The sequence below is a fragment of the Topomyia yanbarensis genome, chromosome 1 (assembly GCF_030247195.1).
Source record: "Topomyia yanbarensis strain Yona2022 chromosome 1, ASM3024719v1, whole genome shotgun sequence".
Taxonomy (NCBI): domain Eukaryota; kingdom Metazoa; phylum Arthropoda; class Insecta; order Diptera; family Culicidae; genus Topomyia; species Topomyia yanbarensis.
Window position 1 is genome coordinate 32092403 of NC_080670.1, and position 16125 is coordinate 32108527.

Consider the following 16125-nt stretch of genomic DNA (forward strand, 5'->3'; position numbering starts at 1 on the left):
CAGCAGAAACCGAAAATTCACCTTCACCGCCATTTTGAAATCCAAGATGGCGACTTCCGGTTACCAAAAAATAATGAGAACCACCATCAATATGGGTGTCATTTGAAAGAGGATGGTGAGCAGACATCGAAAATTGACCTTCACCGCCATTTTGAATTCCAAGATGGCGACTTCCGGTTACCAAAAAATAGTGAGAACCACCATCAGTATTGGTGTCATTTCATACACCTTTAAAATTTGAAGATCCAAGGAATATTAATAAACCCAAAAATGGATTGAAGTGAACCAAAAGCAATTTTATTGAAAATTAGCATTTTTTCGCTTTTTTCCTCATATAACCTATTTTAAAACCACTAAAATTAATATGGAAGTGCATATATAATATTTTTATTGATGCGAGAAACAAATCACAAAATTTTAATTTCGCGCGGGTCGATCATTCTTATCCAGGGGGTGGCATCCGTATGTTGATGTACAGACGTTGACAGTGTCCAGCATATAGTGGGCCCGGTCGCTTCTAGGCTCATATCTCCCATGCTCTTGCGCTTCTAGGCTCATACCTCCCATGCTCTTACATTGGGTTGTTTTATCTTTATTGTCTTCATGCCTCATCCACGAAGCATGAAGTGTGTGGTGCTGCATCCATGATGACTCCACCACCCTTGACGTGAGAGTGTCTTGGAATGCTCGAGTCGAATAAATGGTAGTTAAACTGAATCGGATAGCGTTTCCGAGTGAACGTAACGATTGAGCATTTACTCGGATGTAAAACCATTCTGTTTAGGTCACATCACGTACTAAAGCTCTCCAGTTCACTCTGAAAAAACTCGGAATCGGTTTTATCCCGTATTTGTCGAAAAATTTTCATATCATGCGCGAAAGAAAGGCGGGGTCCTTGTAATTTAATATTGATGTCATTAAAGTAGAGGAGGAAAATTAATGGACCGAGATGGCTACCTATTGAGATGCCGGATGTAGTGAAGAATGGTGCAGATAGGCAGTCCTTAATGCTGATTTGGAATTGCCTTCCATCGAGGAACCAACGCAGAAGTTGTCCATGAATACCGAGTTTGTCCAGCTTCGCTATTGCGACATCATGGTTGATTTTGTCGAAGGCCGAACCGATCCATGTGAACAGCATCGGTTCGCAATCCGTCAGTAAATCCATCGAGTACATATGTTGTAAACGAGAGCAGGTTGGTCGTTGTCGATCATTTAGGCATAAAACCGTGTTGTTGCAATGTAATGTTTGCAGTGAAAGAAAATCGGATCTAAAACGGCTACTACTGAACACCCCCTTTCAAACGTTACCCATGTTTATGATGGTTCTCACTATTTTCTGGTAACCGGAAGTGACCATATTGGATTTCAAAATAGCCTAATTGTCGATTTCCGATGTCTACTGACCACCCCACCCATATTGATGGTGGTTCTCACTATTTTGTGGTAACCGGAAATCGCCATCTTGGATTTCAAAATGACGTAATAATCAATTCCCGATATTTACTGACACCCGCTTTCAAATTATACCCATATTGATGATGGTTCTCTCTACTTTGTGGTTACCGGAAGCCGCTATCTTGGATTTCAAAATGGCGTAACAATCGATTTCCGATGTCTACTGACCCTTTTTAAATGACACCCATATTAATGGTGGTTCTCACTATTTTGTGGTAACTGAAAGTCGCCATCTTGGATTTCAAAATTACGTAATAATCAATTTCCGATATCTACTGACACCCCTTTTCAAATGACACCCATATTGATGGTGGTTCTCACTATATTGTGGTAACCGGAAGTCGCCATCTTGGATTTCAAAATGGCGGTAATGATCAATTTTCGGTGTCTGCTGATCATCCTCTTTCAAATGACACTCATATTGATGGTGGTTCTCACTATTTTGTGGTAACCGGAAGTCGCCATCTTGGATTTCAAAATGGCGGTGGTGGTCAATTTTCGGTGTCTGCTCATCATTCCCTTTCAAATGACACCCATATTGATGGTGGTTCTCACTATTTTGTGGTAACCGGAAGTCGCCATCTTGGAATTCAGAATGGCGGTAATGGTCAATTTTCGATGTCTGCTCACCATTCCCTTTCAAATGACACCCATATTGATGGTGGTTCTCACTATTTTGTGGTAACCGGAAGTCGCCATCTTGGAATTCAAAATGGCGGTAATGGTCAATTTTCGGTGTGTGCTGATCATCCTCTTTCAAATGACACCCATATTGATGGTGGTTCTCACTATTTTGTGGTAACCGGAAGTCGCCATCTTGGATTTCAAAATGGCGGTGGTGGTCAATTTTCGATGTCTGCTCACCATTCCCTTTCAAATGACACCCATATTGATGGTGGTTCTCACTATTTTGTGGTAACCGGAAGTCGCCATCTTGGATTTCAAAATGGCGGTGAAAGTCAATTTTCGATGTCTGCTCACCATTCCCTTTCAAATGACACCCATATTGATGGTGGTTCTCACTATTTTGTGGTAACCGGAAGTCGCCATCTTGGATTTCAAAATGGCGGTGAAGGTCAATTTTCGGTGTCTGCTCACCATCCCCTTTCAAATTGCACCCATATTGATGGTGGTTCTCATTATTTTGTGGTGACCGGAAGTCGCCATCTTGGATTTCAAAATGGCGGTAATGGTCAATTTTCGGTGTCTGCTCACTATCTCCTTTCAAATGACACCCATATTGATGGTGGTTCTCGCTATTTTGTGGTAACCGGAAGTCGCCATCTTGGATTTCAAAATGGCGGTGATGGTCAATTTTCGGTGTCTGCTCACCATCTCCTTTCAAATGACACCCATATTGATGGTGGTTCTCACTATTTTGTGGTAACCGGAAGTCGCCATCTTGGATTTCAAAATGGCGGTGGTGGTCAATTTTCGGTGTCTGCTCACCATCCCCTTTCAAATGACACTCATATTGATGGTGGTTCTCACTATTTTGTGGTAACCGGAAGTCGCCATCTTGGATTTCAAAATGGCGGTGATGGTCAATTTTCGGTGTCTGCTCACCATCTCCTTTCAAATGACACCCATATTGATGATGGTTTTCCCTGATTGGTGATAAATCATTTTTGAAAACATTCTTAGAATAAAAATGGAATATATATCCTCTCAGGGCAAAAGTGGTATATCTTTTTAACCCACTTTTGCGCTAAGGTTTTTTTATCCCATTTCTGCTCTGACTGGTACTTAAACCGGTTTTGCTCTAAATAAAACGTATACCGCTTTTGCTCGCAGCGAATTTTTAACCCACTCTTGCTCTCAGCCTCTCAATTAATAGTTGGATTTAGAGGATAGTTCTAAATACATATGTGCACAACAAATAAAGAATAAAATTTGAGCTTATTTTTTCTCACCTGTTTTAGCCAAATCGATAGTGCCATTATCTCATATGCTTGGTTCGAAACCAAGGGGTACGAAATAGGGTCACAATAGGCTCTACTGCCATAATAGGCACATCACCCTATCTAAATATAAGGACCTTCGCTCTTTTTAGTTTTTATTTGCACCAAGTTCTACTACTAAAGGTTAATTAGTTCTCATGTTAATAATCCACCAAACATTATGACTACTGAGGATTTGATTTATATAAGAAGCCCGCTTCAAGATGTTGATTACAATACGCCTCGATAGTGGTGTGTCGAGGAGGCCGGGAGGGCTGATATGAGCCTTTTTTTCTGTTCTATACCTTTCCTCTATTTACCAGCTCATAACCAACAATCAACCAATAACAAATAGATAATTGAGAAAGGATGTGCTATGTGTGGTGATTGGCTTTTCAAGTATTAGTAGTGTTTGAAGTACTAATGTATGTCTCATGTGATGATCATAACTTCAGCTGTATCTTGTACCTATCTAATCTATTACGTCTCTCATATATTGTCTTTTATTTCTTCTTTTCGGGTCCTATACTGCCATTATACACCCGCCTTCAGCTGGGTCAACAAAGATGGTGATAGTGAATGTCTTAACACTCACACATTCTCAAACGCGGTCTCAAGCATGAACCTATAAAAAAGCCCTCGCGCACGCGGTTACGTATCGATCACGTCCGGAAGTCTATCCTTGATCCTAGAAGTCTAGATCCATGCCTTCAGCTGGACCAATTAAGAAAATACGCTCATACCTATTAGACAACACGTCTCATGGCGACATGACCGGGAACCCTTTCGATATAAACGATCCCACTCTCTGCCAGAATTCTAACCGCGCACCGAAAATTTAATATCAGACTCACGGTTCGCGCGACCATTCAAGAACACACGTTACAAAATCACGTCAGCGCACAAACGTTAGAGCGCCTCGCGATTTTCCAAGCAACCTACGCCCACGAACTCGCAAACGTGATTACACCCCGGTGATAAGGTGAAAATCTCAGCACTCATAAACTTAGCAACACGATCTCAAGCGTCAACCTACAAACTCCCGCGATCGCACCATCATGAATCGGGATCGTTCGGAAGTCTCTATCCTCGGTACCAACAATCTAGGTCCTTGTTAATTAATAAAAAAATAATAAAATTGAAAAATAACTCCCATATCCACTAGACAAAACGTTCCATGGCGACATGACCGGAAACTCTAGTGATATGGGGTAACTCTCTCCCTGTCAGAATGTGATCCGTACACCGAAAGCTAAAGATCGGAATGACGGTCCGCGAATATATGAATGGCCGCAGGGTTTCAAAATCGAATTTATACACGCGAAGTCACATACACGCGAGCACACGCGACAAACACGTCAACATACGAACGCTTAAGCCCTTTGCGATCATCTACGCACACCTATGCCCGCGATCGCGTAAACTTGATAACACTCCGGCAATTGTTTTAATTTTAGTACTTACGACGTTACAAACGCGGTCTCAAACGCGAACCCGCAAGCGCGCATGAATTGGTCACGTCCGGAAATCTTTAGCCTTCATTCTAGCAATTTAGGTCCATACATTCAGTTGGATCAATAAAAAAAATAAAGCTCATATCCACTAGACCACGCGTTCTACGGCGACATGAATGGGAATTCTAATGATATGTAAGAACCCACTTTCTTCTGGAATCTGAACCGTACATCAAAAATTAAGTATCAGATTCACGGTCCGCGCGCGATCATTCTAGGACCCACGCGAATATACGAAAGGCACACGGTTATCAAATAGAATTTATACACGCGAAGTTCATACACGTTAGCACACGCGACATACAAACGCGCACGCGACATACAAACGCACACGCGACATACAAACGCACACGCGATCGAGCACGTTAACGTACAATTGTTCGTGCCCTTCGCGATGATACACGCGATCGCGAGTCCCTACGCCCGCACATACCTGAACCGTGCAATGAATATCACATTCAGAATCACGACCCGCTACAATTGGCCTAATGCAGTGTTTTATTGGGCGACATTGCCTGTCTCGTCTGCAAATTGTAGTATGTGATTCTGACGGGGAGCCCTTCCGAGAACCTAGCTCTACAGCTCCAGTAGGACAACTCTCGAAAAAAAAAATTCAGTTCATGGAATTCTGTACCCATTTTAGAACTTTATTCACCTATCGACACGTCGTGTCGGGTAACAATTTTCGAAGACTCTCCAAAAATCACTTACTTATTTCAAAAAACTAAAAAGGGAGTTCCGTAATAATTACTGAACCGCTAAAATCGACACGGCCATTGCCCAGTCTCCGTTCCAAGCAGTGCATAAATCAAGTAACACATGTTTTCTGTCAAATCGATTAAATCCCAAGCGTAATTGGCTAACTAGTGTGCCCTTGATTCACCTTACCGCGGCCATCGAAAACTAAAAGAAGAAGAAGAATAGCAAATCACGAGCATTCCTTAACGATCACCAATGTCTATGCCTTTGTGTACTCTTCGCTCCCAAACGGTAGTACCTGGTTAAACGTGATCTTCACCTCCGAACAGCGTGGTACGAACGGTATGGTGTGGGATGAGTATTTTTAAAATCGATTCCCGATCCAAACCCCCAAAAACACCTATCTGCTGTCTCTTTCATTCGTGCAAATGCGCGGCAGCGCCAATGCTGCTCATTATGTTATGTATGCGTTGTGTGGTGTTTGGCTGACGACGACGGCGACGACGACGATCATCAGCGGCGGCAGCGAGAGCCGCCGTCGGTCGGGTTCCGTTCACAGCTAGTCGTACGATTTTTCCCCCCGAACGAGATCGAATGGAGAGCGCTGATGATTGTCGGTCTTGGTGGGTGGGTCTGGTGGGGGGAGCACCGGACCCAGGTTGCCCAGGATAGAAAAAGGCACCCCGTACACTTACACAGAGCCAAACATCGAAGCAAGCGACAGTCAGCCGGACAGGAGGTGATCTTTTTCGTGCGGGGCTTTGCTAGTGCCTGGCCAGTATCACTCTAATCAGTCTTGAGATATCTTGCAAAAAGAGCAGTTGAATTTCGTCGAGGATCCGGTATGTTTGTTAAGTGTGGTGGCATTTACACATTGATTGAAGAAAAAGCTCAGGCGGGGGTGTTTTATTGTTGGCTGGTGTGGTGGCCCGGTTTGTGAGTGGAAAAGATTTCAACTGGAAGAAAGTCGGTTTTTGACGGGGGATGATGATCGGCCGGACGCATTTTTTTTTATTGGAGTGGGTGGTGGTGTTGTGTGCACGTGTGAAAGCTCCGACTCGCCTACTGCGATAAGGGAAAAAGGACATTTTCGTTGTGATCAGAGAACATAATTGAAATTTGATTTTTTTTTGCAATTGGAGTTTAATTTTCGTAATTCAAACACGAACTGAAATGAAGTGGTGAAACATTGGAGGACCTTAATTTTTTGCTCATTAAAGTGCCAAGTGAGAAAATCAAATTAATTTAACCGATGCGCTACCCCGTACAACATATGTTGAAACCCAATTAAATTGCCAACTGGGACTGGCCGGAAAGGTCAGAGGGAGGCCTTTCCGATGCGTTGCGGTGTGACAAATTGCCAATTTCAGTTATCCCACACCGGCGGAGGAGGCAGGGAGGGTGTGCGTGTGTGTGTGTGTTTGTGAGCTCATTGACTTTGAGTTAATTTGATGCAATTCAATTTTGTCGACTCTGCGGTTGGATACGATTAATTTTCGAAAAGCCATCCAGATTGTGAATTTGCCGATCCCCAGATTTTCCGGCGCCGTTCGACCTATCTGGTCTCTGGCTGTGGTGTGCGCTAAAAATAGTGTGCTCTTCTTGGTCTCGAGTACTGAAAGCAAATAGAACAATGTTCTCTAAGAGAGCAAGCGCCGCCGAGTTACAGAAGGAACACTCTGATAATTTTATCTTTGTTTTTCACATAATGCGCGTACGCATTTCAAGTGATGAACCATGATCTATTTAAGCTGGGAGTAAGTTGAGAGAAGAAAATGGTGCGAAATGTGTGCGGTTTTTGCTACTTTTCGCGAGATCCGAGGATAGAAAAATGTGCGATTTTCCGAGACGCAACGTGCCGCACTTTTACTACCAGAACCAGAGTGCTTGATATTTTTAAAATATTTTCGATGCGACCTTAACGCGCTGCAATGAAGGTAGCACACTTAGTTACCGTTTTTTTATCGTTGCCTGACGTGAGTCTTTTGAAATCGGAGCTGTAAAAAGTGACAGGTTTTGAATGAAAAAAAGTAGCTTGACGATTGAATACGAATAACTTTTAATTTAAAGATGATTATTTCTCATCTCTCCATTTCGAACTAATGGGATACATGGTTTCCAAATTAAATATATCCAACGTTTATTTCAATAGTTTGAAAATAAAAACTGTTCATTGTTGGTTGTAATGCACACCACATTTATCAAATTTACAAATTAGTTATGATCCTGCAAAGTTCAACTGGCAGACGGCCTACTATTGTACAACGAGCAATGTACGACGCGCTTCCATCAAAGTTGCGCCTCGTCATTTTCCATGATTCGTTGAACTTCTGAATTTCACACTTTCACAACAAGAGCATTGGAACCAGAAGCGAACAGCTCGAGCATAAATCTAGAGTGTTATGCTTCCACGTCGAAATTAACCCTCTACGACCTAGCATTTGGATTTTTATATAGGTTATAATGAAAATACTGATTTTTTAGAAACACTTCAACCATGACGTTAAGGATCCTTTTTATGCCAAAATATATTCAAGTGTCAAACAAAACGGACCGAACAGGGTTTATTAACACTGACTAAAATAAAATTTAATTTTCAGCATGTTTCCCGGTGCTCTCTTCTTCCGTTCACTTCCCATTTTCATTGACCGCAAAACCAGTGCAGATGCTGGCCAATTCATCTCCGGCCGAATTCAAGCAAGTGTGAAATATGACATCTGCACCCTGCTTGGTTTGGTATCTACTTCCTAGACCTGGATTGCGATAGGCAGGCAACAGACCTAAGCCGCGCATATCATTTATCATCATTAATCAATTGGACATCTCTCGCTGTTTCGTGTCGTGTTTTATCGATGACCAAATTTGCGATCCAATGTACCAGCAGTCATGTCCTGTCCCCCCGCTACTCTGGTACCCAGACGTGTGAGGGAATAACGAAATTCCTGTCTTCACTTCGATCCGATGGCAGAGCGCAAAACAAAACGTACTGCAATTTGAACTATTTTTAAAATTATGCGAAATTACGTTTTGGGCGAATCCTCCTCCCCCACTGACCATCCCGCGAATGTGGTCCCTCTTTTCGCCCGTCATTTTTCCTTCTTCACGTTGGTCATTTTTATTCAACGCGTGTTTTACTCTTGGCAGGCAACATAAAGCACTGCTAGTACACTACGAGAGCAACGAGCGAACGAATATCTTTGCCGCCGCGCTGCTTGTTTCCGGCTATCGCCACCGACTTGGTATTGCATAACTTCGGGATGAATCATAAGGGACTGGGTTGAATGGAAGAACTGGTTAGTTGATTGTACAAAGATGTGTCAAGGCAAGGCGTGAAATCTGTCTTTGATTATATCGATGATTTCTACAAAATTGAAAAGAAAATGGCTCAAGTGGATATAGAATTTCCTTAGTTTTTGCCATTGTAGAATGAGATCGTTCGATACCCACTCACTTAAAAATTGTTCAAACTATAATTTTGCCATCTACTTTACCTTATTTTGTAACCAAAGAGATCATCTTTGACTATCAAATGATCTACTAGACTGGCGAAATAGTTACTACATTTCGGTAGTAGAGTTTTTAGACGAAAATTTCGATATTGATCCATATCACTGGAACCAGATAACCGATTCCAACAATATTTAACGGAGCATACGTAAAATTCGTTTTTTTCGTTTCAACCTATCCCGTCGATATATAACAAATAGGAGGTTAATGGAATTCTTTTTTATTTCGATTATAGAAGTTTTAACCTAAGGGTCATTCGCCTCTTTTTTCGGGTTAGAAAAATCCCGAACCCTGGTGAGCAGCGTACAAGACAATCGATTTACGAACTACGCTATGCCGTCCCCTTGCCCGTCAATGAGATATCGTGATAAGCATACTTCTATTGTAATTTGTGTTGCCATTACTCCGTAGCTAATCAGCTGATATTTAGGCTTTTTAATACCTCACGCCCATATTGTTTATAAACAACGGTTTTAAACAGCTATATCGTCTTATTTAGGTAAGATCTGCTCACAAAAACAATGAAGACTAGTAAATGTGACTATTACCTTTCATTTGAGCACTAGCTGTGTTGGCTCTAGAACTGAAATTGTTGCAATTAGTCCGATTGGATTCCTTTGGCGCAGTTCTGTCAGGGACTGTTTACGTTGGCGACGACACAGTTAATTTTGCTATATTTTTGAAGACTGATTAAATCTAGCAATTTCGACTGCCTTCGACTAAGTATTCGACGCAATTGGACTTTTACAAACATTTTAGGAGAATTGTATTGAGTTTTGGAAGGTAAAAATTGAGCATCTTCTAGCACAGCGAGAGAAGCAGCTATCTTTATGAAAAAATTGGTTTCATGTTTCTTCTATTGAATCCATTGTTTTCAAGGAAAAATAGTTTTGGAACCATACATGCACTAGAGAAACGTTGGGTATGATAAGGTTAAGCTAAATTGCGGTAATGCGGATATCTCTGGAATTGAATTTCCGATTCGAGGAAAATTTAGTAGTTTCGTGCAGATTAGTTTCTGAAATCTTCATTTTAAAATTATGGTCAGAAATCTTTTATATTGAATCCGATATGAAAAATCGTGGCGATTTAGAAAATTGCGCAAGTTGAAATTTGAAAGTTGTAATAGGGAAATTTATAAACTTTGAAATTTAGATAATCGAAAAAAAATTAATTTTTAAAATTGAAAACTGCAAAATGGATGATTGGTAAACTGAAAAATTAGAAAATTTATGAAACGAAAAAACAGGATTTGAATTTTAAAATTGGAAAACTGAAAAATTTTATTTTCAAAATGTTAATTTTTCAATATTAATATTTTCTGTTCCTTTATTTCCCAAAACTGCAGTTTCTCAATTTTCCGAGTTTCAGAATTGCCAATCGGAAAAGAAAAATTAGCAAATTGTATTGGAAAACCAGAGAGTTGAAAAGTTTGAAGACATAATTATGGAAACCTAGAATTTAGTGAATTTGGAACAATGAATGACTAGCATTTAGAAAAATAGGAGAAGTGAGAAATTGGTAAATTGGCGATCTACAAATTGGAATATTTTGAAATCGAAGCATTCGCAAATTGGCAAGCTGAACAATGAAGGAATTGGAAACATTACACATAAATTTTGAATTTGGCGATTTAGTAAATTTTGAAATTAGAAAATTGTAATTTGGAAATGTAAAAAATTGAAAAATTCCAAGATTGGAATTTTTGGGAAATTGTTATATAAGAAAAAAAAATTGGAAAGCAGCAAACTGGAATAATGATAAATTAGAAAATTGGCTGAAAAATTAGATTACTGGAATTTTGTAAACTGGAGAATTTAAAAATTGACGAATGGGCGATTTAGAAAATTGGTAAGTTGGGAAATTAAAGAATTGGAAAACTAACAAATTGAAAGATGAACAAATTAGAAAATCCATCAATTGGACGATTGGAAAATGGAAAAATAAAAAATTACAATTACAAATGAAAGATTGTAATTTAAAAATACAGAAAATTGTGAATCGAAGCATTAAAATATTTATAATTGGAAAATTGATAACCAACAATGGTGGAATTTTAGCGAATTGGAACATGGGCCATTTAAAAAATTGGAAGATTTGGAAATTCGAAAATGGGCAAACTGGAATATAAAGGATTGATACATGAAAAAAGCTGTAAAATTAATCAATTGGAAGCTTGAAAAATTGAAACTAATGAAAAATTGAGAACTTTACGGCTTGGATAAAACGACATCCAGAAAATTTAAAAATCATAATTTGGATAATTGACAAATTGAATGTTGGTACAATTGTCGATTTGACATATTGAGAAATTGGAAAATTTGGAATAATGAAGAATTAGGAAATTAGCGAATGAAATGATTGAAAAAAAAACCTGAAGTTGCTGGTTCTGAAACTCGCAAAATTGAGAAACTGGTAAACCTGAGTTCTGGGAATTTAAAAATTTGGAAAATTCCATAATTGAAAATTCGGAAAAATTGTAAACAAAAAAAAATAATAAAAGTCGATGGTTCTGAGAATCGGAAAATTGAGAAAATGTTAAACCTGAATTTTGGGAAATTAAATAGATGAAAAAACATAAAATAGAACAATTGGGCATGGAAAATTCATAATTTATAAGTTTGGAAAACTAGAAATGAAGCAGATTGGAAAAGCGGAAAATTCCAAAATTAAAAATTCGGGAAAAAGAAAAATTTAAAAAAAATTGAAAATCTGTGATTCTGAAAACAGGAAAATTGAGAATGTAGTAAACCTGAATTTTGCGAAATTAAATGATGAAAAGAATGGAAAATAGAACATTTCTGAAAATAGAATAGAATTTTCATGCCCGGAAAATTCGCAATTTAGAAATTTTAAGAACTAGAACTGCAGCAGATTGGAAAAGCTGAAAATTGGAAAATAAAAGCATTGGCAAACTGAAACACTGAAAAATCGTGAAATTGGATTCAAGGGAATTGGTAAATTTAAAAACTGGAAAATTAGATAACTGCAAAATTGGAAAGCTGGAGCTGTGGGAAGTTGAAAATTTGAAAAATCGAGAAATTTGAAAATTGGAAAGTGGGAGGATTGGAAAAAAATGTATTGGAAAAAATGGAAACTATCAGACTGAAAAACCATTAAATTCAAGGACTGACAAAGTGTTAAAGTGAAAAATTGGAAGATTTGAAAATTTGAATAAAAAATCGGGAAATAGAAGTTGGAGCCGGAAAATTGAGAACAGCAAGTACAAAATAGGAAAAAATAAAAAATGAAAATACAACCTAGCAAGTAGAGAGTAGAAAATAGATAATAGGTAATAGATAATAATAGATCATAGATAACAGATAATAGATAAAAGATAATAGATAATAGATAATAGATAATAGAAAATAGATAATAGATAATAGATAATAGATAATAGATAATAGATAATAGATAATAGATAATAGATAATAGATAATAGATAATAGATAGTAGATAATAGATAATAGATAATAGATAATAGATAATAGATAATAGATAATAGATAATTGATAATAGATAATAGATAATAGATAATAGATAATAGATAATAGATAATAGATAATAGATAATAGATAATAGATAATAGATAATAGATAATAGATAATAGATAATAGATAATAGATAATAGATAATAGATAATAGATAATAGATAATAGATAATAGATAATAGATAATAGATAATAGATAATAGATAATAGATAATAGATAATAGATAATAGATAATAGATAATAGATAATAGATAATAGATAATAGATAATAGATAATAGATAATAGATAATAGATAATAGATAATAGATAATAGATAATAGATAATAGATAATAGATAATAGATAGTAGATAATAGATAATAGATAATAGATAATAGATAATAGATAATAGATAATAGATAATAGATAATAGATAATTGATAATAGATAATAGATAATAGATAATAGATAATAGATAATAGATAATAGATAATAGATAATAGATAATAGATAATAGATAATAGATAATAGATAATAGATAATAGATAATAGATAATAGATAATAGATAATAGATAATAGATAATAGATAATAGATAATAGATAATAGATAATAGATAATAGATAATAGATAATAGATAATAGATAATAGATAATAGATAATAGATAATAGATAATAGATAATAGATAATAGATAATAGATAATAGATAATAGATAATAGATAATAGATAATAGATAATAGATAATAGATAATAGATAATAGATAATAGATAATAGATAATAGATAATAGATAATAGATAATAGATAATAGATAATAGATAATAAATAATAGATAATAGATGGTAGATGGTAGATGGTAGATAATAGATAATAGATAATGGATAATAGATAATAGATAATAGATAATAGATAATAGATAATAGCTATTTGATAGTAGGTAATAGGCAATAGATAATAAGTAACTGCTAATTGGTAATAGATCATAAGTAATAGAAAATGGAAAATGCAAAACGGAAATGGAAAATGGAACCTGCAAAATGACAATGGACAATGGATAATTCGAATTGGATAATGGAGAATTAAAGATTGAAAATTGCAATATGAAAATTGGAAATTTAAAATCGAGAAGTGAAAATTCAACATTTAAAATTTAAAACTCAAACCCAAACCTCAAAATTCAAAATTTAAGATTCAAAATTGGAAATTAAAAATTTAAAACACAAAATACAAAATGGACAATAGAAAATGCTAAATTGAAAATTGAGACTAGAAAATGGATTTTTTAATTGTCCACAAAGCTGTGTAAGCTTGGTTGTTCTATTATATGTACTGCTATATGGAGGAAACATCTGAAAAATATTCCTTCATTTGGAGTGTAGTAGTCATTGAAAATAAGGGTGACTCTAGAATAGATTATATCCAAAAAGATAACTCTGACTATGTGCGGAAATGTTATTTTTTCTGCTGTCAATAAGCGTACCAAACTTCGTCATTTTAGATGGTTTGATTGCATGGATTATGTTTTGAAAGTCATGCCGCTCGAGCCCTTCACGATGATACACGCGATCGTGAAGTCCCTACTTATTAGTTGTATGTCATCTGAATTTTCGTACAATGTAGTGACAAAAGTATCACAATCCCGAACAAACTACCATCGAAGCGTTTTAAATTAAAGACACTAGCAAAAACTTTGGATTATCAAAAGTAATTTAAAAAATACCAATTATACTACCCCTGCACAGCCAAAAACCATCAAAGTCAAACGAAAATGTTTAGGCAACATTTGGAAATGATCGGCAGCTACGAGCCAATCAGCAAGAAGGCTCGCTTCTTTAACACCTACCTGAAGTCCCTGAAGGGTAAGTGGTGGTGACCAGCCATTCCCTGCCAATGCGCAGGCACGAGACTTATCAATCCACTCATTTCCGTTTCGAATTTCAACCCCCTATAGGATCCCAGGACATCGTCGCCAAGGAGAAGCGCGGCTACCAGTCCTCGTTCGAAAGCTCCAGCTACTCCGACTCGACGTGTGCCGTCGAGCGCATCCGTGCTCCCGGCTACCACTACAACCCGGTCAGCAAGGATACCTACGGTGTGACCCCAAGGAAGATCAATACACGCGACTTTGCCGTAAGTGTAAGTGTCGACATGACTAACCTTCACTCACCGGTTTCGATTAGACTAACACGGCGATCTTATCTGCCTTGAAACTTGAAAGGTTGGATGAGATCAGAGCTATTTCTGTCGTTCTATGTCGACAACAGTGCGGCGGCGAGATGAACGATAATGAGATTTAAAGTATTTTTAAAAATCCATCACCAACTGTAGTACCCATCTGCCAGTGAATTCTTTCGGCATTTGATTGACATTCGTCAACTTATCTCGCTTTGGCGAGTGAAATATAACCGCTTCAGCCTTGGGAACTTACAAATGTTGTGCTCTCTCTCTCTCTCTCATTCACAGCGTTAAGATGTGCGGTTCGACCTTGGACCATTCGACTACCATGCCGATAATTTAAATGAAAATTTCGAACAATATATGACTTTTTTTGGCGACCTCCCTCACATTCACACACCGTGTTGAACTGTACCAACATCAACCAGTCTGACAACTATACATGACAACAACTCACAGATGGTTCCATCTCTCTCAACCATCTATTTACTGTACTGTTAAAAAACATTCAACTATCATTATTGCAATGAGACAATCAATCGATCAACTGTTCTAAACACGAAAATCGAACAAAATAAAACACTTGCACACAAAATAGAGCGGAAGAAGGCTCCATACCACAGACCCAAAGAGACACTTAAATGTAAGAAGATAACGAAGAAAAACGATGACCAGCAAACGTGGCAACTCCTGCTCTCCAAGAAGATTCAACATTTGTTTTTTTTATGGCGACAACTTAGAACATCGGACAAATTTAGAGTATAGAAGAAAACATCAGAAACACAGCTGAAAGCAAACATCAAGAAAAAAAGACGCGCTGGATAGAAGAAATAACATATTGAAAAACATATTAACTAACCAATATAATTTAAGGTAGCTCAGAGAAAATGTGAACAGAGTTTAACTAGAAAATCAATACCAGAAATGGAAGATATATAAGAACCTCTATTTTTCTTTTCATTTATACTACGTGTACTGTTAGTGTTTTATTTGTAATCAAGGCTGTAACTATGACAAAAACGAGTTAAATAAAAAGACCTAAAAACGGGATGATAGATTTTTCTTTTTGTGGGGGTTTCGGTGGCTTATCTGGAACCAGATCAACCCCCTTCTTCATCCGGGCGGTAACAAAACATTGATAATTTATGACACGATTCATAATTCAGAACCGCTTACATATATCTTTCACCACTCGCGTGCACGCCGATATAAGAAAAGCGAAAACCCTTCTTTGGTCCAGTCAACGTGGAGGTAACTTTTAGTGCGCGCGCCCTTTCGCCATGATTTAGTACCGTGTGTGACTTACCCCCTAACTCTTGGTGGAATGTGAGTGTATTTCTGACAATTTTGAACCTGTCCCC

General features: G+C 37.4%; 2 protein-coding genes across 8 annotated transcripts in view; one reads left to right on the plus strand and one right to left on the minus strand.

Moving 5' to 3' along the window:
• The window catches only part of LOC131677292 (suppressor of lurcher protein 1), a 97325-nt gene that overhangs the window by 31768 nt on the left and 49432 nt on the right, over positions 1-16125 (minus strand). The window lies entirely within an intron of this gene.
• On the plus strand, positions 6296-15814 carry LOC131677294 (uncharacterized). 2 transcript variants are annotated; one of them, XM_058957018.1, is made up of 4 exons: positions 6296-6453; positions 14332-14448; positions 14541-14725; positions 15053-15814. In XM_058957018.1, exons 2-4 carry the CDS (start codon positions 14358-14360, stop codon positions 15056-15058), a joined length of 282 nt encoding a protein of 93 aa, XP_058813001.1. In that variant the 5' UTR covers positions 6296-6453; positions 14332-14357; the 3' UTR covers positions 15059-15814. The 2 variants fall into 2 exon arrangements, with proteins under 2 accessions (XP_058813001.1, XP_058813002.1); XM_058957019.1 differs by having other exon boundaries at positions 14541-14719.